This window comes from Setaria viridis, chromosome 3, assembly GCF_005286985.2.
Source record: "Setaria viridis chromosome 3, Setaria_viridis_v4.0, whole genome shotgun sequence".
In the NCBI taxonomy this organism is placed as follows: Eukaryota; Viridiplantae; Streptophyta; class Magnoliopsida; order Poales; family Poaceae; genus Setaria; species Setaria viridis.
In genome coordinates this window covers 40,822,038-40,845,910 of record NC_048265.2, presented here as the reverse complement: position 1 = coordinate 40,845,910, position 23,873 = coordinate 40,822,038, and the positions used below count along the sequence as shown (strand labels likewise).

Genomic DNA, 23,873 nt, shown 5'->3' with positions numbered 1-23,873 from the left:
GAAAAATGCTATCCTCATTCCTCAGCCACCCCGCCGCTCAATCTCGATGACGCTACAGGGAAACCTCGCCGTCTGCGGATTTCTCGTCCGGCGGGTTCGTCCTCAGAGTGACCTGGAACCACGCCGTCGCCGACGGCGCCGGGATGGCGCAGTTGATGCCTGCACGATTGACTTCCAGAATGCCGGCGTTGAATGTTCTGTGAGACTGACCTGTAACCACACCTGTGCTGTGTGGCTAGCTATGTGCCACTGACATGTGGCCCCGGCGCTCCGCACTGCACCATCTGTGCAGCCAGTTGTGGTTGTAGACGACAAAGATTCAGAAACAACCAAAAGCATGGGGATCTTCAGCACCGCTAAATCCTGCATGCACGAGCTGCCAATCCATCATTAGCTGTGCCGGCCATGCTCCCATGCACTCGCGCCTAATTAAACATCCTTGGTGGCGTCTGTGGATGGAAAGAAACATCCTTCCTTGGGCAGGAATGCGATCAAGAATGGGAAGGGATCGAGCCGGCCGGATCCGCGTCGCCGATCCAGTATCGACGGCGATCCCGCGATGCCCCCCTGGTGGCGACCGACAGCCAGCGGCGCCGTGGATTCAAGTTGAACCCGGCCGCGCATTCGGCGACACCGACGAGGGGCTGTCACCTGTCAGCGGTCGTCCATTCCCCGGCGGCGAGTGGCTGCTTGTTCGGTGACGCGCCATGGGGAGCGGGCGCGCCTCGGCCGTGCTGCGGGCCGCCAGGTGGCTCCTGCCGCTGGTCGTCCCGGCGTGCTGCGTCGTGTGGACGATCCTCTTCTTCGCGCCTCCGACGCCGCCCGCGCTCGACGTGGGTCGCCGCGAGAGTTTCCACGTCAGCGTCGGGGAGATCGTCGGCGCGACGGCGCGACGCGCCGCCGTCACGATGCCGGTGCCCGAGCGCGAAGGTATCGTACACGCGTCGCCGCGGCTTCCGGAGCGTCAAGAGATCATTGACACGTTGCCGCCACCGCCTCCGGAACGCCGAGCAAGAGCAGAAACTTCGCCACCGCCACCGCCACTGCCGCCGCCGGAGCATGAGCTGATCGTTGACGCGTCGCCTCCGCCGCCGCCAAAGCTTGAAGAAATAACTGGCACGTCACCGCCGCCGCCTCAGCTGGCACGTCAAGGGCGTCAGGGACGAGCGGCGAATCGGGCGGCCGCGGCCGACCGGTGCGCCGGTCGGTACATCTATGTTCAGGAGCTGCCGAGCCGGTTCAACGCCGACCTGCTCCGCAACTGCCGGTCCCTGTCGGAGTGGACGGACATGTGCAGGCACGTCGCAAACGCCGGCATGGGCCCGCGGCTGACGCGCACCGGCGCCGTGCTCCCGGCCACCGGCTGGTACGACACCAACCAGTTCACCCTCGAGGTCATCTTCCACGGCCGGATGCGGCAGTACGGCTGCCTGACCGCCGACGCCTCCCGCGCCGACGCCGTGTACGTGCCCTACTACGCGGGGCTCGACGTCGGCCGCCACCTGTGGGGCTCCAGCAACGGCGCGCGCGACGCGCTCGCCGAGGACCTCGCGGGCTGGCTCCGCTCCACGCCGGCGTGGGCGGCGCGCGGCGGGCGGGACCACTTCCTCGTCGGCGGCCGCATCGCGTGGGACTTCCGGCGCCAGGACGGCGGCAACTGGGGCAGCCGCCTGCTGCTCCTCCCGGAGGCGGCCAACATGACGGCGCTCGTGCTCGAGTCCGGCCCGTGGCACGCCGGCGACGTCGCCGTGCCGTACCCGACCTGCTTCCACCCGTCGCGCACCGCCGAGGTGGCCTCCTGTCAGCGGGCCCTCCGGCGCGCGCGGCGCCCGTGGCTGTTCGCGTTCGCCGGTGCGCGGCGGCCCGGCGGCGCGGGCGGCGGCGGCACCCTGCGCGACGCCGTGATCGGCCAGTGCGCGCGGTCGCGGCGGTGCGGGCTGCTGCAGTGTGGCCGCGGTCGGCGACACGACTGCTACGCCCCCGGCAACGTCGTGCGCCACTTCAAGAGCGCGGCGTTCTGCCTGCAGCCGCCGGGGGACTCGTACACGCGGCGGTCGGCGTTCGACGCCATGCTCGCCGGCTGCGTGCCGGTGTTCTTCCACCCGGGCTCGGCGTACACGCAGTACCGGTGGCACCTGCCGGCCGACCACGCCAGGTACTCGGTGTTCGTGCCGGGGGACGGCGTGCGCAACGGCACGGTTCGGGTGGAGGACGTGCTCCGGCGGTTCAGCCGGGCGGAGGTGGCGGCCATGAGGGAGCAGGTGATCAGGATGATCCCCAGCATCGTGTACAGGGACCCGAGGGTCCCCGGCGACGGGTTCAGGGACGCCTTTGACATCGCTGTCGATGGCATGATCGAGAGGGTTAGCAGGATCAAGCGGGGACTTCCTCCCTGGGAGGAGGACCGTGATCAGCGCCGGTGGGATGGCTACTTCGACAGCTGGTGATCATGTGCTGCTCTCTCAAATGCTCATGCACACCGTTCTTGATTTCATTTGAATACCTTGGCTAACAGGAGATGAGGTACTCAATTACTATCACCGGCTACTGTTCACCGTCATGAAGTTACTGTTTGCTGCCATCTATTTTCGTTTCAGCTCATTGCGTGCAATTGTGTGCCCGCATAGAAATAGGACCGAGAAAAAAAAATTCCTAAGCATTCCACTTCGTTTTATGCTTAGCATATCCACAAAAACAAAGCTTGTCTGATTTCACAGTTAATTCAAAACATGAAGTCAAACAGGGTCTATCTTTGCAACTTCCAACACAGAGTACAAATAAATAAAACATACTGATAGCTCGTTTCCAGTGTCCACCAAAGAGTACAGACCACATTCTGGTAGTGTCAAATGGAGCCCGAGGCTAGTCCCAGTGCAAGGTTTCATTGCACTGTTTTTAAAGATGTCACATCATCCTATGAGGTGTATTCTCATGAATGAAACAGGGAGTCCCAGTGCACAGTTTCATTTCACGATTTCATAGGATGCCCATGACATTTAATTGTGAGGCATGTGATTGGATATAGTTAGATGAAATGAAACTCTATAGCCCCAATGCAAGTTTCAATATGTTTCATAGTTTTGGAAACAGTGTATACACAGTTTCATCCTGATGAAACCCCTTCCCTCTCTCACTTCATAACTACCATGCCATGTCATCACATATGCTGATGTGTCACCGTATTTAATGTGCATGAAACCTCTATGAAACTCCCACTGGGATTAGCCTGACAGAACTGAATCAAAGAGCCACACAAACGTAACTTCATGGCTGCAACAGTGGTTGAAACAGCATAACCAGTAGCTTAACATGAAAATTGATTGCTAAAAGGGAGCAATACACACAACTACGATTTTGAAAACAAAGTGATGTAATATAATGCTTTTTCTAGAATACGCAGGAGAACTGCGCATCTAAGAGGAAGGTAAAAACGATGTTTGTACAACACGGGCCATTAACCGGGCACTCGCACATGGTAGGAAATAGACAGGGATTACATCGGTAGGAAATATAATGCTACGCAGAGCAACTAAATTGAGCAATACAGATTCGAAGTTCCCTTGTAACTGGAACTTGCTGAGCGCATTCTGACAATGCAACATATGACAGATTACCCGCGACAAAACATTGATTGAACTTGACTATAAGAAAAAGAAGCAAGAGCCAAACAAACCAGACATCAGGAACATATACAAAAGGGGGCTTTGTAAATTGTAAGCACCACAACCCATGAGATAGTAATTTCATAGGTTTACAAAAGGAGTGCCATAATAGATAATGGGGCTTTACATGGTATTATTGTGAGCTTGCCAATGTCAGAGCCATCATAAGCTCACAGAAGCAGAAGTAGCATACCAATCAAGCATGTCTGACTAGCATATCTAAGCAAGAACAGAAGGGGGCAAAAGAGGGCACCTCAGGCTCAGAAGAGCGAGGGCGCATATACCACTACCAAAATAGCCTGTTAGCGCATCCCACAAGTGTGGCAAAACCGAACGAGAGCATATCAGATCTCTCCTTCAGATTGTAGGATTGCTTGCTTTATTCTATACCTTAGTTTGCTTAGTAATACTACTGTATTAGGGAGGTGAGACTTTTCAACCAAACATGAAGTGCTGAATCATGCAGCCACAGGTGGTGCAGGTCTTCAGTAACGTCACTGACGCCAGGAAGCATCCTCGGCAAGCAATGGTGTGCATACAGGGGGAACATCTCACAATCGCCTCAGCACCACGGCAGACAACCATCAACTGGCACCTTTGATCTGGAACGCTCTCCATGACTCCCTGCATATTCAGCAACTGATCAGACCAGTCCAACTCATGTGCAGTGAAGAAAAAAACACTAAGCACAAAGATCCTTTTTCTTTCAAATAAACAGTCTGCAAATGATATGAGCTATTTCTGGAAACAGGGAATCAAAGGCAATTCTAATTGTTTCGAGAATTTCCACTACCATATATCTGTATGGCGCATCCACTACAGGGGAAGACTTCACTCCACTTACAGAAGTGCCACAAGCCATGCATGCCCTGACATTACACCTCATCATGCAGGCAACACATATCTTATGATGGCACGGGACAAGCTGCATCGTGGCTTCGCAAGATCGGCAGATGATGCAGGAGTCACTCTTGGGATATGGAGTCTAACATGCAAATAACAATGTTAGTACTTCGAAGAACATTATTCTGATCTTATAACCAACATAATAAACATTGTAAGTTCACAAGCAGAGAGCTCTTACCAGATACTTGTCCCACTGAGACTGGAAGAAAGAGAATCTCATTTCAGCCTCACAGCTGCTCGGAGGAACTGCTGGCCTTTCAACTGGACTATCAATGAAGCACGTTGAAGGCCTGGACTGAATGAAGTCAAGCTTTCTTGTAGGTCCAAACTCAAGCAAATTAGGCTTCCGGACTGGTCCGGACTCATTGTTTCTGGGAAGAGATCCATACTGAATCAAATCAGGCATTCTTGTAGGCATGCAGTCAGTCAAATCTGGCTTTCTTGTAGGTACACATTCAATTACATCAGGCCTTCTTGCAGGTACACGCTCAATCACTTCAGGCTTTCCTGCAGGTACAGGCTCAACCAAATCAAGCTTTGTGGTGCTGACAGGAATATCATCCAGTAAGCTACCATTATCAGAAGAACTTCCATCCAGCAGGCTTTCAGCACTGCTCCTGCTGCTCCCATCGCCCTGCTGGCTCTGAGCATTGCTCTTACTACATGCATCATCACTCTGCTGGATCTGAACATTAGTCGCACTGCATGCATCATCACCCTGCTGGCTGTCAGTTTTATGAGGGGAGTCATCCGTGATGTTGGTGTTAAGTGGAGATCTTGGGGAGTGATGATCAGACACTGATTCTGGAAGCTCATCACGATCAAAGGAGTACGGCTCTAGCAAGGGTACATACTTCGGTCTTGAGAGCGGTGGAAAAAGGACCATGTGTGTTGCAGGTCCGCTTCCAACAGGAACTACACACATCCTGCAGATGCCTGGGAGGGAGCGCATAAAGTCACTTAGCTTAGGATAACCAAGTGCAGTGTGATCAAGCTCCATCCTGCAAGTTGCTCTGAAATCACCCTTCAAAGAGCTTAATGGATACCTCTCTCCCCCAAGTCGCTCGGTCGCATCCTCAAGAAATCCTGGCAACCACTTCCTGAATATAAAGAACCAAGATGGAAGGCACTTCTCTGGCAATGGTCGCCGCTTCCGAATGTTGTGCTCCTCGGTTAGTTCACCATCCAGCACACTATGGGTTACCTTTGGGCGCTCCTTGATGAATTTCCTCAAAGAAGTAGCTCTTTGTTCTTCTAAAGGCAAGTCTGCTCTAGCAACAGCATCCTTTACCTCCACTCTCTTCCCAAGCATGTATACATGATGGGCTTCCTTTGCACTTATCATATCCTTCTCTCTTTCAAATTTTACAAAGCCAAAACCTCGGGACTGCAATCTATTGCCTATTGGTATCCCAATGACCACAGCTTCCTCCACAGGCCCAAATTCAGCATTGAAGAATTCAATAAGGAAGTCTGTCAGAAAGGGGCAGCAAAGAAGGTTAGAAGTGTTTATCGATTCAAATTTGCTCAACACCAAGCAGTGAAGGATTTATGAAAATTTACCAGAGTCCACTGAAGGCGGGAGGCCCCCAACAAAAATTTTGCGAGTGTAGTCATGCTTAGGCCAATGATTGTTCTAAAAAAGAATGTAGTGTAAGAAGCAGACCGACCAAAGAAATAGGTTTTGACAGATGACAGATAGAGAACATGCTTTACTTACCCGAGGCACAAACTTTGAGCCTTGTCCTTGTTTTGGAACATATTGGCTCTTACTCTTAGGCCCTTGAGTAGAACGGTTACTGGACCGCAAATCACGCTGGCCTACTGATGTCTTTAGCCCAGTATAGCTACATAAAAGTTCAAGCAACAACAGGTGAGAAGCAAAGATGTTATAGTTCAAGTAAATAATGTACCGTATACCAGATGTACCTTTCGCTATAGTCATCATTGTATAAATCATCAAACTCATCACCCAGAAGCTCTTTGCAAATTTCCTTTCTCATCACATGATTCTTTTGAGGTGAGTTATGTTTCCCTGAAACTAGAGTGCATTTCTGTTAAAGTGGCAATTTCCAAATGTCCATAATCATGCAGTAATACCAGCTAACATAATATATATTCCCTCTGTTCTCAAATATATTATGTTTAGCACAAGCAAAATAGTTCATTTTTGAACCAGATAGCTTGTCCTAAATGTCATATATTTATGCACGGAGGTAGCATATGCAATTTATTAAATTCCTTACATCTTTTTGAACTCCATCTAGCTTGTATTTACTACTATGGTTGAAGAAATCAAATGAACTAAAAGAAGAAAATGTGTACATATAGAAAGATTAAGCTGAACAGAAAACGAGTAAATCTCTGTAAGTCTCTTACATGGTGCCACATTTGCAGAGCTAAGAACGAAACGCATGTCCTGGGACGTTGCCACGTCAATTGGTCTTTGCTTTCTGTTCAAGTCAAATAATTGCAGCATGTTAAGTGCATAAGACCATAAATTAAAAATAATTATGTGCATTTTCCTTTTTGTAACTTATTCTTTGTAATTCAATTATTTAAATGCACTCTGAAGATTTACTTACCGTAGGTTCCTGGCTTTGGTATCAGCTCCAAAACGCAAAAGGAGTTTTACACAGTCCACAGAACCATTCTTCACTGCAAAGAATAATGGGGTTTCTTTGGTCTTGGTAGGTGTATCAACACAATCTTGGGCATGAAGCAGAAGTGACTTTCAAAGCAAAGAAAAATAAAACCAATTAGTCACAACTCGCAACAGCGCAATTAGGTACTATGGAAGTAACAGAAGGCTACCTGAAGAGCCTTGTAATTGCCCTTAGCTGCAGCGCTGTGTACTGGCGTGAGGCCTAATTTGTTCCCCTGGAAAACTCTGGCACCGTTCTTGAGCAGGAGCCACACAATCCTGCAAAGTGACAGAAACCGACCGAGGTCTAATAAGACAACTATCTTACAATTGACTGGTTTGGACAAAGCAATTTCTGAGATGAGCACCTTGGCTCCTGTGTACTTGAGCCACCACTAAGGCACCAGTGAAGTGCTGTGTTTCCTTCAGAGTCAGCTTCGTTGACATCAACATTCCCCATCAGAAGCATCTTTATGACATTCATATCTCCAACCTACACAAGAAAGGTCGATCAGCAGAAGTATTTTTTAAAGACAAAGTTGTAGCCCCAAAAAACTTCCGCTTGTGATGCATAGCATGACTAAGGTAATCAACCTATTTTGAGAAAAATAACTTTTTTTCATGAAAGTCGGCTTAGACCTCGAAATACGCACATTGAATACATAAGTCAAGTGCTAGTCATAGTAACTAAAAGTTCATTTACTATGCACACATTGGATACACAAGTCACATGCTAGTACATTTTATGGCAAATACTTATTTCATATATCATGGAAAAGAAAGCAACATAAACAAAAGCCTTGTTTTTAATATATGAGTAGAATTTTGAAATAGCTATACTACTGAGTACTGACCAAGTTATTTATAAGCATTTCTAAATGACATAGTAGTACCTTAGCAGCCCTGAGTAGAGGGGGTAATGTTCTCCTGTCACTGAGCTCCCTCCAAGATGCTGACCCAAATTGGTTAAGCAGCTGAATCTCACATAGCAGGGCCTTTCTCCTTTCATTTCCATCGCGAGTAGAAGCATCTCCCATGGATAAAGCCTCATCCACAACGGCGTTGTAAATTGATCTCTTTGTTCTGACGCCCTCTATCACCACACTCACTTGTGCCAATATCTTCTCTTCAACCACAAGAAGCAGCATTGCCAATGAAGGAACACGTCCCTCCATGGCATATCTGTAAGCAAGCTCCCCTACCACTCTGGTTTTCTCTGCCAGGAGCCTTACTGCACTGAGATCCTACACAAAAAGAGAGGTGGCAGTTTGAGTAAAAAGATGGATTTAGTCCTACAGATCAGCTATGGAACAATTCATACAATGTGCAAGTGTAGTAATGAGGATACAGACCCTTCCTTGAAGAAAAGACAGAAGATCTTCAATTGGATTGTCCAGCGACCAGTTAGTTTGAACTCTGAATGAGAGAACAGTACATTGTGAATGAGGAAACAGAACAGTACAGTTATTGCAGGAAACTTGGGGACTGAATTCAGTCAAAGTCATGCATTAACTAGCAATGGAATACATGCACATACCTCCTGCTCATTAGCGCAATCTCAAGCGGGAGAAGAGGTCTCCCATCAACCACCCTCAGATCAGTGCGGGCGTTCTTGGAGAGCAGCAGCTCGATGCACCTGGCCGAGTGTGTCTCAGCGGCGACGTGCAGGGGCGTCCGCGTGAGCTGGTCCCTGGCATCGACGGGGGCCGCCGTGATCCCGCTGCCGCCCTCGAGGAGCAGCCTGGCGCACTCCACCGCGTCGTGCTTGCAGGCGAGGTGCAGCAGCCTCGTGGACATCTCCTGGTCCAGCACCCTCGAGGCGTCGGAGCCCTTGCGGATGCGGCACAGGGCCTCCTTCCTGAAGCGCCCCACCGCCGAGAGGAGGAGCGCGGTGTTGTCCTCCACGACGGCGCGGCAGAAGTTCTCGTGCTTCACGCGGTCCATGCTGCCGGCGGTTCCCGTCCCGCTGGTTTCTTCACTTGAACTCTGCAAATTCAAAAGACGAAATTCACTTGAACACATTATGCTACAACAAAAAATGATCAACTTGCTTCAATTGAGACATGTCCCAGCAGAATGGGCAAAATCTTATTGCAGTACCCCCAAGCAACTCATGATCGAAACTTCAACTTTCACTGCATTTGCAGGGAGCAATGGAAACACAAGGAAAGCAGGAGCAGGACCGGAAAACAGCAGGCTAAGTACAGGCCAGAGTGGAATGTGACAAATCCAGGAAACAAAAATCAAACTAATCAAGTTTGCCACTAAAGACAAGCCAGAATGGAATCCCACAAACCCATCAGTGTCCTTGCTCAACATTGCTATCACTGAATCTTACTGCACTACCCAAGCAAGGATTCTAAAAGGTAAAATAAAAACTTCCAAAATTACTCAACTCAAGCACAGCACGGAACTGAAAACCAACCCGCAACCCACTAATTGGAAACAAAAATTCAGCCCAGTCAAGCAAGCCGCTCGACAGACACGAAAACGGAACGCGACGAATCCATTGACCGCCCCATGTAAGAACAAGCAGAAGGGACAAGAGTTTTCCCCAAGCCAGTGCCTGCTCACTGCTCAGACCACGGTCAAATCACAGGGAGGCCAGTTGAGTGAGATGGGTCACATCAGCACATCAATGGCCGGAGGCCGGATCACCTAGATGCGAATGACACGACATGGACACAGGTACCAGATACGAAGCTACCCGGCCACGCAAAAGATTTGCGCGGAAGATTCCTTCGGAATCCACCACCTAGGAAATAGTAGCGGCCATCGGATACGGGGGGAGCAAGAGAAACCTCCCCACCCCAAGAAGAAATCCCAAAAATGGCATGGATGATGGTGGGTCGCATCGAACCGCACCGAAACGTCATTAGCGCGTGGAACGAAAACCTCAGCAAGCCTGCGGAAAACCCCAAAACCCAACCCCAAAAGCAAAGCCAGAAATAGCATGGGATGGAACGGGGGCACATGGGGGGTGATCAGAAGAGCTCGCGATGGAGCGAGGAGAGAGCGCTCTCGCAGAAATTTCGTCCCGTGATCCTGTTCCCGTCCCCTTCCATCAACCCCGGTGGGCGAGAGGCAACAACCCAAAGCTACGGCGGCGAGCCTTCGATCGAAGTGAAACGCCGCGCAGGAAAAGGCAAGTACAAACCCAATTACCCGAAGCAAAGCAATGGGGACGAACTCGACCCACCCAAATGGGGGAGAAAATCGCGGAGGCCAAAAACCCTAACAGCAACAAAACCACAAAACCCGCGAGCAACAGAAATCCGCCGAGACGAGACGCGGCGGGGGATAAACAAGCAAAAATTCGAGAGCGGCTCAGAGAAAACTCGATGAAATGGCCGGATTTCGCATCTCGAACCGCCGGCGCTCGCGCTGCTGCGAGCTGGGAAACACACGGCGGCGAGGCGAGGCGAGGCGAGACCCCCGAGGGCCGCGGACGAAGAAGGCCGGCCAGAATCGCAGGAAGGACCCCCGGAAACCCACGAATCATGCGGAGCACCCAGCGAAATCGAGCCGCTGAACGGGAATCGAACGGAAGGAAACAAAAACACGCACGCCCTCTTCCCCGATCGGAACTCCAAAAAAAAAAAAGGAAAAAAATGAGGGAGAAATTCCAGCTCCGTCCACGGCCGCTCGCCGCCTCGGCGAACCCATCATCGGCGGCGGCATCAAAGCAAGGCCGCTGCAAGCAGCACGGAAGACACACGCCACATTTGCGAGCGAGGAACCCCGATGGAAATCCACCAAAAACCAACTCGAGCAACGAACCCAACGGGGGTTTCGATTCGACCAACCAAAAACACAGGAGAGCAGCACGGAGCGAAAACCCCAACGGCGCGTGCGCCGGAGAACAAGCCGATGATCGCACCCGAGCGCGGACGCGCCATTGCTACTAGCTAGCTAGCTACCCCCGCGAGACTCACCTCTCCCATGCGTGCTCGGCGGTGCTCCGGGCTCCTCGCACGCGCGCTCGCCTCCCAGAAGGATGGTGTCCTCCTCCACCCCTCTCCCCCAAGCTTTTATGCCAGCAGCCCAGGCCCTCGTCCAGAAACCACCTCGCACGATCCTTGTCTCTCTTGTAGTACTCACCACGGGGGCAGCCGGGGCAGCAGCAAGCAAACTCACCACCCCCTGCTGCTGTCCCCTCTCCTCTCTCTCTTATCTCTGGCAGGGCTTCAGGCTTCTACCCACTCCCCGTACCCGTCACAGCTTTTGAGTTTTGCCCCCAGCTTTAAACCGCCTCGTCGGCTTGCGCGCTTTCCCATTTGCCGTTTCAGGCAACCGGGGCCTCCGCGACCGGCTTCGCCACGGCAATGCAAAACCCCCAACACCAACCCCGTCCGGCCCGTGCATGATCCTGCTGCTACCCGTACGTTACGTGCCGTCTGATTTGAATCCGGCGACACGTGGAGCCCCATGGGAGAAGGTGCTCGGAAGGTGCCGGTGGGCGTGGGACGACGCGGGTGGCGTGGCCTCGCCGCTTTGTCTCGTTGCGGCGCTCGATCGGGGCTCCGCTGCCGCGGCTCGGCTGCGACTGCGAGAGCTCCCCTCGCTCTCCGCGGCTGGGCGCCTGTGTCAGGGACCCGGGGGGCAGGCGCTGCCGCTGCGGGCCGGGGGCGGGGAGGGTGCTTCGTATGGACTCGCTGAGAGGTGGGGCCTGGACGCTTGTGGCCCGCGAGTCAGTAGGGGTGGGTGGGTATGCTGGGAGGAGTAGCCGCGGCCGTGCGAACGGAGCTGCAAGGCTGCAAAGCGTGGGAGGGGTTTGGAGATGGAGGTGGGCCACGCGTATCATTCTTGGTGGGCGAGCTGGGGAGTTTGGTTGGTTGGTGATGAGGATGACGTCAGAGGTAAGGACGAGCATGAGCACTGCCAACAGGCTGCTGGCTTTGGATGCATGGACGATGATGCATTGTTGGAGGAGCAGCGAGGCACGGCCTCCATGATTGAAGCTTGTTCCTCGTGGCTCGTGTTGTGCCTGATCAGTAACCAGGTGTACCCGGTTTGCTAATTACCGTCACTTGCTAAATTACCCGGTATGCACTACTTAGTTTGTCACAACAACTATACTGTTTGTTTGGTTTTTTCTCGAATACGCAGGAGAGCTGCGCATCATTCAATTAAGAGGAATTTAATACAAAGTTGGTACAACGCGGGCCGTTAATCGAGCACTCGCACACGGTAATGGAAATAGACTGTTTGTTTGGTTTTCTGAGTAAAAACCTGGAATGTTCGTAATTATGTGTTGCGGCTCTCTTTCCTAGCAAATATGGTGATCATGGGATGCAAAAACCAAAGTGGACGACTTTGGGCGCCGTCAGATGAAATTAAAATGGAGAAAAACGAACTTCTGACCGATCGAGCGCAATGGTAGCGCCATGGATCTAGGCGGTCCATCCACGGCATGTGTCCAATGCTCTAAATAGAGCACGGGACAAGTTTTTGGTAAGTTGCAATGATGCAACCGTGGATCTAGATGGTCCATGCCCAGTCAAGCGCCCCTATAGGCAGGATATAGCTACGTAGCACTTGGCTGAACTCAACGTTCTTTCGCACCTCAGGCAGTACGTAGAGGAATAGTTTCCAGTTTTCAGACGGATCGCCGTGCACGGACGCATTGCACACTACACACCACCGGCCGGGCGCACTCGAGATCGAGACGAGCCCGGGCGCACGCGGCCGGCGCGCGGGCTGGGGCGTAACCGCCTGCCGTCTCCGGGCGTTGGCGTGCGTGCCACCGGGGGGACAAAAGCCTGGCGCCCGGCGCCGCAGGGTTGCAGCGCCCCAGTACGGCTCGTCTCAGGAGGACAGGCGCGGCAGCGCCAATGGCAGGCGACGGATCTTTACCATTTGATTCGGTCCCATCTCCTCTTTCCCAAACGGAGAAAGAGCCCGTGGAGTGGTCGTGGCGTACGTACGTGACCGGAACCGAGCCACCACGAATCCACGATCGGTGCGTGGGGGAGCCGCCTAGCCGGAGAGGCTTTGTACGCGTGCGATCGACCAACGGACCGGCCGGCTGCCGGTACTGGCCGTGTGCGCTGGGGCTAGCTGTGTGCGTGCGCCTGCACGACCCGATTGGCACCGAAGTAGAGGAGGACAGGTCTGTATTTTCCACAGTCACTCTTCCGAAAGGACAGAGTGTTGTGTCAAGTATGAAAATGCTATTTACCTTCTATCCTGTTCCAAATTGTAGGTCGTTTTAACTTTTCTATGTGCATAATTTTTATTATGCACTTGAATATAGTGTATATCTAGATGCATAATAATATGTATGAATAGGGATGAAGTCACGTTTGGCTTGCCGAGTGCACATGCACCAGGAAAAAAATGATTTTCAATTATACCACTTGTGCACTCCCTAAACTCCAGTTAGGTGCACCACCATCCGTCCATCCGGCCCACCAATAGCCATGCAGCTCAGAAATCGGTAGCTTTCAGCAACTCATCAACCAAGCGTCCAAGCCCACAATGAATTTTGCAAGGGGCGTACATCCAGAGACTGGAGCAGTTGTCGCATCCAGGTGCGTCGCGTATGACGAGCCGCACTAGAACATGAAGCATCCGTCCGCGAAGGAAGCAGCTCGCTCGCCCAAACGCATCGTCCAGGCCCCGGAATCGCAGAAAGGTGAAAGAGAGGGAGGCGGGGCTCGCGCCATCGCCGGTCGCTGCGGTACTCCTCCTCGCCGGAATCAGTGCCCAAGGCCTCGAGCGATCATCGTCAACTCCTATTTTTTGTTAAAATCTTTGATCATGAGAGAAAATAGTAGTGCATATTATGTCCATTGCTTAAACCATCAACTTCAACTAGTGGTTGTAGCTGTTGCTAGAAAGCATACATGCATTGCTGAATTTTTTAACAAGATTTCTACCTTATTGAATGTTCAGTTGCATTTAACCCAAGAGATTCATTTCATGATTTTAATGTGGACAGTTTGATAAGCCTAGCTAAATTATATCCTGCTGGTTTTGATCATGTGGAGTTGAGGGATCTTAATGCTGAGCTTTTCCTTTATATTGATGATGTGCGTCAAGATGATAGATTTGCCAACATACATACAATTGTTGAGCTTTTCTGAAAAATGGTACAAATAAGGATACATCTTACCAATCGTTTGGTGTATCGGCTTTTGAAGTTAGTACTTGTATTGCCTGTCGCCCCAGCTATAGTTGAGAGGATATTTTTAGCCATGAAAATTATGAAAACACAATTGCGCAATCGTATGGGTGATGAGTACATGATTCATAGTCTCATTTGCTATGTGGAGAAAGAAAAAAATGTTGAAAGTTACAAATGATGTTATAGTGGATCGCTTCAGGAAAGGTGGAAATCAAAAATACTTAGAGGTAATCAATTGATTTCTTACCATTTTCCAATTGGTGAATCGAATTTTTTCTTATAATATTGGATCATCTAATTAACACTTTTTTAGTCATTGTCTCATCAAGGAGTCAACTTAATGGTGTATTTTGCCAATTGTATACATACCATATAATGTTTTGTTGGTGTTTATTAATATTAACTATCAAGAGTACCAGATTCTCTATTTTGGTAAGCATTTCCTTTGACTTTGTATACATTGGACAAGATTTTTATTACATGTATATATTGAAGTGTCAAGTGTGCACTCGAATCCTCCGGGCTCTAGCGTCGCCCCTGTCTATGAACCTAGAAAAGTCAAAATAATATACAAATTGAAACAGAAGAAGTATATATCAGTAACTATTGATGGGCATTTTGTGGCTCGTGCGCCCTGCCTACCTTCCTATGTCTGTGAGACAAGTAAGAATATGGAGGCACTCACAAACTTCAAAGAAGGAAAGCAAGGAGATGGGGCAGAGGGCGAAGATGGTATTTAGGTACAGCACTTGTGCCCTTCTCCTTGACCCCTCTTACCCTTTCTTCAAGTTTCCAAAAAGGAATGCTATTTTTTCTCTCACCTTTTTGTACTAGCTACTTTGAAAAGCGATTTATCTTTGTTAGCATCATAACATAACATAAGGGAGAGGACGACATCCATATATATAGCAGTTGCACCATAGCTACGTCAAGACACGCTGTTCTCCTACATTTCCTTGCTGCAAGTGGCCTCGAGAGAGTGATGTGCGTGACAACCATGCGTAGTATGGTCATCGATATCGTACTCCAATCGCAGGCGAGTTTACTCTTGCCATTATAGAAATAACCTAATTCGTGAAAGTGTGGAAAATAAAGAAAGGTGTTGGTGGTGATGGTCGTAGGAGAAGGTGGGGAAATGTATGGTGGTGATAAGGATGTTGTGGAGCCATTGAGAAGCAAGCCCATAAGTTCTTGATATGTTTTCCGGTTAAAGATCATCAGAGCGCTCCACAAGCTTGTTGTATCTAAGTTTATTTACGTTCATATATGTGGCTATATGTTCGGTGGAGCGGAAAATTAGTAGCCCTGTTACAAGACACAAACCAAACCTTTTTTTAAATTTTGTTATTAAGAAAGGGAAAAGCAAGACACGCACGCTTGAATTATGCCTCTTTAAAAGGCAAAAAAAGTGACACAACGAGAACACCCCTAGCACGAATATAAACAAATTCGTTCGAGATGGATTGAGCAGGCAGGGGCGGACGGGGCGGCGCCGGGCGGACGTCCGTGCGGTAGAGAAGAGAGGTAGGGCTCCGATCCGGGTGGAACTGATCGTGGATATCCGTCATGCACGGGCACGCACGGCGGCACGGCCACAGCCGCTCGCTCGAATCATCACCAAGGCTCGGCGATCAGCTCGATCGTACAGCCGTAGTAGGTGAAACGCGAAGGCTGCTCGATCGGCAGCAACCAGCAGGAGCAGAAGCAGTGCCCAGCCAGCTGCCCCCCGCGTCTTGTCGTTTTGGCGACCGGCGCCCTGTGCGGGCCGGAGGGGCGTACGTATGGCCGTACGGGAAAGGCTGCGCGGTGGCAGCGCTGCGGAGGCGGAGCGATGCAGATTCGGAGGATAGCACGGAACCGGCCCCGACCGCCGGCAGCTGCGCCTGCGAGGGGAGAGGCGAGAGCGAGCACGGGGTAACGATGCACCGCACTAGCTTTAGCTTTGTTGATGATGCAAAATCAGAAAATTTTTACGTTCTCAAGTCTGGACAGGGTCGTGGCCAAACAAACGAGGAGGAGCCCTGGAGCCCCACCGACCAAGTCATGTGAGCAGCTAGACAACAACAGTCGAGTGGAAGTAGGAGTAACCGCTGTGCAACTTGCGCTCGAGTGAACCGGAAAATCCAGTCCAGGGGCCAGCAGGCAGCCACCAATTGGTCCCCCTATAGTAGGCTGTAGCTTAGCTTTAACCCAGCCTAGTAACTACTCCGTAGCTAGCAAGCAGCCTACTGCTAGCGCTACCACTCGCGCTGTGCGGTGCCCGTCGCCATCATCAAGCGGTGCCGGTGCGCAGAGTACGCCGGGCCAGGGCAGGGGGTGTGTGCGCCCGGCCGTTGGCGCGGCGCGGCGTGCGTGCCAGTGCGTCCAGGAGGCAGCACCCGCCGGGCGGGGCGCCAGGGTCGAGGACTCGAGGGGGATCGCGATCGCATCAATCAAGACAGGAACCGGGCGAGCAAATTGCTGTACTAGTCTTGTACGACACGCTCGCCGCCGCCGTCTTGTTCCAGACCCGGCGGCACGTGGCAGCGCCCGCCCGCCCGTCACCGTCAGCCCGTTGGGGCTCCCCGTTCGCCTCGTCCGGCCGGAGAGGCTAGCTGCTGATCTTTTTTTTTAAACCAACTGTCGATTATATTAAAAAGAAAAGAGATTTTAGATTGAAAATAATAACAAAGTCATAAAAGTAGTTCCAGTGCCGACTCAATTTAACTCAAAATTAAAAAAATTTGACGGCTGATCGGATTAAGACATTGACACAAGCCACACAATGCTACGACCACCACTCCGCACCACCACCACCCAGTAGAAAAAGCCGACAAGTAGCCCCTATCGCCATCGCCGTTGTCTCCGACGATGTCCCATGCCGAATCAGTCGCTGCCATGCAAAACTGGCCGCCGCAGTCCGTTGCAAGCCGTGTAGCTACCAGGGCTTCTCCACCATGCCGCCGTCAGCCTCAGGTCACACACACGGTCGTCGATCTCCCAATCACGTCTTTGTATCAGCATAAGTCAAGAGAGGAGCACACTGCACCACACCGAAAAGGCCATCGCTCTGCAGGACCCAACGCCGAAGCACCGCTGCCGCACCGTGCACACCAAACAACCAAAACACCGCACCGGATCCTGACCCTCCAAGGCAACTCGAAACCCGTGGGGGCGTCGCCACATCCACCGCCGCATACTACTCCTCGGACACATCACCTTAAAGCGAATAGGAGCCTCGCCACTTCCGTCGCTGGACTCCACACTAAGGATTCGGACTTGCTTTGCCATCGAGGATGACATGGTGCCACCGAGCTACTCCAATAACATCGCCTCCACCTTGCCGCCGTCGGAATCTCAGTAGTACCATGTGCGCAGACACAAAACTTCTTGCGATAATGACTTGCCACCATCTCTGCCGCCTCTGAGCCGCCGCCGCCACCGCTTGCCGCTGCGCGCCTAGCTTGCTTGCTGCCACCGCTCCACACCACCAAGTCCGCGCTCGGAAATTGCCGATGCACCTCCACGCCAGCCCGCCGCTCTGAGCCCCCGAGCCGCGCCGCCGCCGCATCCACCCCTGCCGTCTTTACTCGGACCGCCACCGCCGCGTGACCGCTTGATGGACGCCAGCTCCCGCTCCCTCGCCCGCGCTGATCGGTTGCGTCAAAATTCGGATCTAGCGAACCAAAGCAAACAAAGCACACGAGCGAACAATGCACGAGCTCTTGGGAAGGTTCTCTTCTTGACTCTGGATCGGACGAGACGGTGCCGGGGCCGGCACGTCGAGAACGGCGGCGAGTTTGGACGGGCGATCGATCGGGTGCGTGCGCCGTGCCTGTACGACGTCAGTGCGTGTTGGCGTGCGTGCCGCCCAGGGGACAAAAGAGCCTGCGCCCGGGCGGTCTTTTTCTTTTTTCTGAACCAGCCTGCTGCAGAGAGCTTGGTGCAGGCTGCAGCACAGCCCGGGTACGCGCGCGTGTCAGGACGGAGGGCGCGAGGACGTGCGAGGGGACCCGCCCCCGGCCGGCACCACGCAAAACCATCGACGATCTCTTCGTCCACTCTCGAGTTCGAGCCTATCGCCTCTGCTCTGCCTCGCCTCCAAACAGAGAACAGCTGAACGGAACAGGAGCAGGGAGCAGCGGGCCAGGAGGTGCCACCAGCCCACCAGTCACCCACAAGTACACGACAGAGACACTGGGACTCTGGGTGGGAGGGGGATCCATGAACGATAGACGTGCGTGCGTGATCGAGCCCGCGCTCGGCTCTCGCGTGATGAGTTCCAACGCTGGGGGCAACCGGACCATGGGGGCATGGGGCCGAGCCTTTCATGGAGCATGTGTGATGAAGCATGCCACCTCGTACTAATCCCATTCGCTTCTGTTATCTTGGCCCTTTTGGCACAACATTTTTTTTTGCTAGCAACTTTAGTTGTCTCTGTAATACTGTCAGTTTAGTAAAAAAAAGTACCACTGTCAGCTAGCATCTTACGTTCTAGTACGACTGTACATAGAGTCATGGATGCAAAAATTTAAAGTTGCAAATTAGCTACTTCCGGTTAGGAAGGGACTATAGGCCCCGTTTTCTTCCACTAACTTATTTTTAGCACCCGTCACATCGAATGTTTAGATACTAATTAGGAGTATTAAACGTAGACTATTTACAAAACCCATTACATAAGACGAATCTAAACGGCGAGACGAATCTATTAAGCCTAATTAGTCCATGATTTGACAATGTGTTGCTACAGTAAACATTTACTAATGATGGATTAATTAGGCGTAATTAGACTTAATAGATTCGTCTCGCCGTTTAGATTCGTCTTATGTAATGGGTTTTGTAAATAGTCTACGTTTAATACTCCTAATTAGTATCTAAACATTCGATGTGACACGTGCTAAAAATAAGTCAGTGGAAGAAAACACCTCATAAACTCTGGGTACCAAAAGCGAACTCAGCATGTATCCCAGTTCCCAGGTTGCTAAGAGCATCTACTCCCAATAATCCGGTTTTTGGACCTGCCCAAAAAGATTTTTGGGCAAAAAAAGCATGACCTTCTCCAATAGTGACTCTATTTTCTCAAAAAAAACTTCAAAATCAGCCACGCCCTGACAGTTGGAACGGTCTTCCCCTGACCCGAAGCGTTGTTTTATCGTCTAGTATCCATGGACCTCCAAGCGCTTTCAAAAAATTCATAGTTTTTTAATCTTTATATATAGATTTTGACAAAATAATTTTGGACATTGCATATTAATTAGTCCATGATTTGACAATGTGTTGCTACAGTAAACATTTGCTAATGATGGATTAATTAGACGTAATTAGACTTAATAGATTCGTCTCGCCGTTTAGATTCGTCTTATGTAATGGGTTTTGTAAATAATCTACGTTTAATACTCCTAATTAGTATCTAAACATTCGATGTGACACGTGCTAAAAATAAGTCAGTGGAAGAAAACACCTCATAAACTCTGGGTACCAAAAGCGAACTCAGCATGTATCCCAGTTCCCAGGTTGCTAAGAGCATCTACTCCCAATAATCCGGTTTTTGGACCTGCCCAAAAAGATTTTTGGGCAAAAAAAGCATGACCTTCTCCAATAGTGACTCTATTTTCTCAAAAAAAACTTCAAAATCAGCCACGCCCTGACAGTTGGAACGGTCTTCCCCTGACCCGAAGCGTTGTTTTATCATCTAGTATCCATGGACCTCCAAGCGCTTTCAAAAAATTCATAGTTTTTTAATCTTTATATATAGATTTTGACAAAATAATTTTGGACATTGCATATAGGAAATCTTCCGCGCAAATTTCATTGAGCAAATCAACATGAAGTGAAAAATAGAGGGTGCTGGTTCTAACCTGCAGCAGCGCTGACTGCCACCACACCGATCCACGTTCCTCCAGGCATCGGGGCGCACGCCATGGCCACCTGCGAGAGGAGAGAGGAAGATGGATAGAGGCGGGACCTGCAAAACTGGCGCACAGATGCAAATTTCCGGGATTGGGAGTGCGACAGAGGGGCGTAAATTTGGCTCATCAGGCCGCCGAGATTGGGCACTTGGAAAATTTAGCAACCAGTTTTGGCACCTGTTGGAGTAGTGGCTTTCTCGTTCATTCCAAAAAGAAGTTCTTTCTGATACGTTTTGGGCACACTTGACAGGTTCTTCGAGAACAATATAATGACCAAACCCGCTGTGGACGCGTATTACCTAGTTCACGTTTGCATGCTGCGAATGCGTAAGTCTCTACGGAGTGGTGCTTTTGCTTGTTGGCACCAAATCGATGCAAAATCTCTACATGCCCATTTGCCGCCAAACGAGAACGCTCCATTGGCGCGCGCCTGCTGAGGTAGCCAACCCGAATGCTACTCGATCTGCTAGTGCTAGGCTCTGACTAGAATACTACTCCATCCATTCCAAATTATCGGTCATTTTGATCGGTTCATAGATATTATTATACACCTAAACATACAATATATCTAGATGCATAATAATATCTATGAATTAAAAAAGTTAAAACGACCAACAATTTGACACCGATAATGGCAAGGGCAGGCAGCAAGTTAGTCTCATACATAGTACTACTATGTAGCTTACCCATCCTACAGAGCACTCGCGCAGCATGTGGCTGCCCGTCACGATCACAGGGTTCTGGGATTCAAAAGCTCAAAAAATTCGGTGCCAACCAAATTGGATGAAATTCGAAAATTCGGAAAATTTCGGGTTGGGATCCAGTTGAATTGACTAGTAAAAAATTCATGTTTTAACAAAATTTGACTGAATCGGACTGAATTTTCAAATACATTTATCTATCCTTGTGACTCACAAAGATTATTGCAATAACTAGCAAACGAAATGAAGCATTGATTGATGCAGCTTCAACCAAGCATGTGCATCTCCCAGCTCGCTCCCTTCCCGGTGGCGGCGAGCCCCGCCCCGCTGACAACCAAGCCCCAACGCCGCTTCCACCCAGCACCCAGAACCTCCGCTGCCTCCTGGTTGTCCCCACTGCCGGCTCCTCAGCCAGCGCCAAGCCCCCGTCCATGTCTGTAGGGAGCTCCAAAGACTTCAGTAGCTACAGCTCCTCCCAGATCCCCCCTTTCGCCAGTTTGAAATCCAGGGCCGTAGAAGCATCTCAGGTAAGATCCTCCGTGCAGAGCTCGCCGAATCCGCAGCAGACACGCTCCTCCCGACCCAATCTCTCCTACGCGCAAGCTGTCAGGGGCGGTAATGCGCCGGTTTCGGCTTCACCCGGGAAGGCTCCGCTCTCCGTCTTTACTGCACCCACCCACTGTAGTAACTCCGCCTCTGGCCGCGCGTCTCCTCCACCCACCTATCGCCCCGCCTGCACAGAAGAGCCAGTCTAGAGTAGTTACTCCCGCCGCGCACCTCCTCCACCCACCTCCCGCCCCGTCGCCTCAGAAGTCGTGCCTGAGGTGATCGACGCGCGGCGCAAGGACGGCTTCATCACTCCTCAGGATGGCTGGACGCCGGTCAGGTAGCCATATTAGTGGAGGAGAGGGCGCCTGTCAAGTCCGCCTCGCCGACCTTCTCCCCTGCAAGGCTCCCCTAGCTCCAACCTTCCCCAACCCTGCAAGCATTCCAGGCCAAAACAAATAGGCGTTGCTTCGTCTGCTTGACCCCGGACCACCGTGCCTCGTCCTACCGCGACCCCGTCTGGTGCATCCTCTGTCTTCGCTCCGACCACCGCGCCAAGTTCTGCTCCACCAACCGTCGCAGCAACAGGAGCCCGTCGGCACATCGCCCTCGCCGTCGCGCAGTGTATGCCGGGTAGCAGGACCGACGCACGCCTCCTCGTTGCTGCGCTCTGTCTCCATCCCATCACCAATCGCCTCTTCATCAAGCACAGTCTTCTCCTCGTCAGAAGCCACCTCTTCGCCAAGCTCCGTCTCCACCGCGCTAGCAGCCGCCCCCTCAATCCGCACCTCGCCAGCAGTTGTCCCCATCCCAAGCTTCATCTCCACCCCAACAGCAGACGCCACCTCGCCAGGCTCGGTCGCCACCTCGCCAGCACCTGCCCCCACCACCGAAGCCTGCACCTTCGACGATCATGTCATGGCTCGACGACCCCACGACCAGGCCGAACCAGGTGGATTGTCTCGTTCAAGCAACTGGCGACATTGACACTGACTTGCGAGAGTAGGAGATGATAGCGGCGGTCACCTGAGCACTGCGAGGCTAGGAACTGATCGACCCACACGACGTCGAGCGCGCCATCAGGGAGGACTTCAGGTTGCACCATGGTGAGGTGACAGTTTCACGCCACTTTCCTGAGGCTTTTTTTTATCAAGTTCAAGTACAGTAAGCACTGCACCGAAGCACTCCAGAAGGGGAAGGCTACAGGTTTGGGTGTTGAAGTCTTCTCTCGGACAGTGACAACGCGGTGTCCAGGACTACACCCTTGCATCTGTCAGCCTCGATGATAGGACGACCTACACGGCGTCCATCCGCCGGCTTTCTCCCTGGCACCTTGGGTGCATCAATGGGGAGATGAGGTCTCGCTGGGTGGTGGAACGTGAGGTGCGCCCGCGTTCACCCCCACGCTCTGACCATTCTCGCCATGGTCGGAGCAGCACCACGGGGGAGAGCGACCGGCGTGACGACAAGGAGGACCGTCAGCGGCAAAGCTACAACAACGACCATCCCGCCAGCAAGTGGAATGTCTGGCGCCGGCGAAGCGACGACGATGACGACGACCGTGATCACCACGGGCGAGGTGATCGTGCCCGACGTGCCCACGACGCACACAAGGGCACATCCGGAGAAGCTAGCCGCGAACGTGATCGCTTGCCCATGTGGCGGAACTGCCCAAATTAACCTGAATAAAATGTACTTAAGTCGCCTAACATGTGATCATGCACTTTAACCAAATCAACTTGGTCGTCCATCGGATTTCATCCGATAAACCACTTACTCAGGATCGAGAAGCATTGCTCACGCGAAGGTGAGTGGCACAGAGATTACAACATTCCCATCACATTAACATAGTTCAACACTTTATTACATCAGATTTTTCGAAATCCAAACAAAGTTTGCAAGGTTGTAAACAATGAAGAAGTAAAACAGCGGAAGCTACACGACGATACAAAATACCAGGGCGAAGCCGACCATGATATCCATTTCAACGATCCATGCTGTCTGAGGCTAGTTTCCACTCGACTGAGCAACCCGGAGGGAGTTGGGTCGGCCAAGTCAAGATGGCAACCATTTCCTCATACTCAGCACTACCTGAAAACATAGCCACAAGCAAGACTGAACAACTAGTACTCAGCAAGACTAACCCGACAGGTGATAACTACTTCACCGACTCCTAGTCATGCAAGACTTTTTGGCTGTGGTTTTTTTTACCAAAAGCACCTAGAGTCTTAAGATTCCTACAACTTAGAGTTTCACAAGGAAGGTGGGGTCGCTTTTAGGATAGTTTGGGGTTCATTTGGAGAGTCATTATTTCTGAATGTTTTTTTGTACTTCTTCCAAAAATTACCCATTAAGTTTATTCGGACTTACATTTCTTTATTCACTTAAACCGATTCC

At 51.4% G+C, this 23,873-nt stretch overlaps 2 protein-coding genes across 2 annotated transcripts; one reads left to right on the top strand and one right to left on the bottom strand.

Annotated features, from left to right (window-relative positions):
* The first annotated feature begins 707 nt into the window (after nt 1-707).
* On the top strand, nt 708-2,517 carry LOC117849284 (xyloglucan galactosyltransferase KATAMARI1 homolog). The gene has a single exon (XM_034730845.2). The coding sequence runs from the start codon at nt 708-710 to the stop codon at nt 2,445-2,447; it is 1,740 nt and encodes a 579-aa protein (XP_034586736.1). The 3' UTR covers nt 2,448-2,517.
* Nucleotides 2,518-3,679: 1,162 nt separating this feature from the next.
* On the bottom strand, nt 3,680-11,472 carry LOC117847854 (uncharacterized). Its single transcript, XM_034729146.2, has 14 exons — nt 11,148-11,472; nt 8,750-9,198; nt 8,565-8,628; nt 8,106-8,456; nt 7,581-7,705; nt 7,383-7,491; nt 7,154-7,299; nt 6,948-7,021; nt 6,498-6,609; nt 6,289-6,415; nt 6,132-6,204; nt 4,747-6,041; nt 4,456-4,647; nt 3,680-4,286 (listed from the first exon to the last, which is right to left on the bottom strand). The coding sequence occupies exons 1-14, from the start codon at nt 11,154-11,156 to the stop codon at nt 4,098-4,100; spliced, it is 3,315 nt and encodes a 1,104-aa protein (XP_034585037.1). The 5' UTR covers nt 11,157-11,472; the 3' UTR covers nt 3,680-4,097.
* Between the last annotated feature and the right edge of the window lie 12,401 nt (nt 11,473-23,873).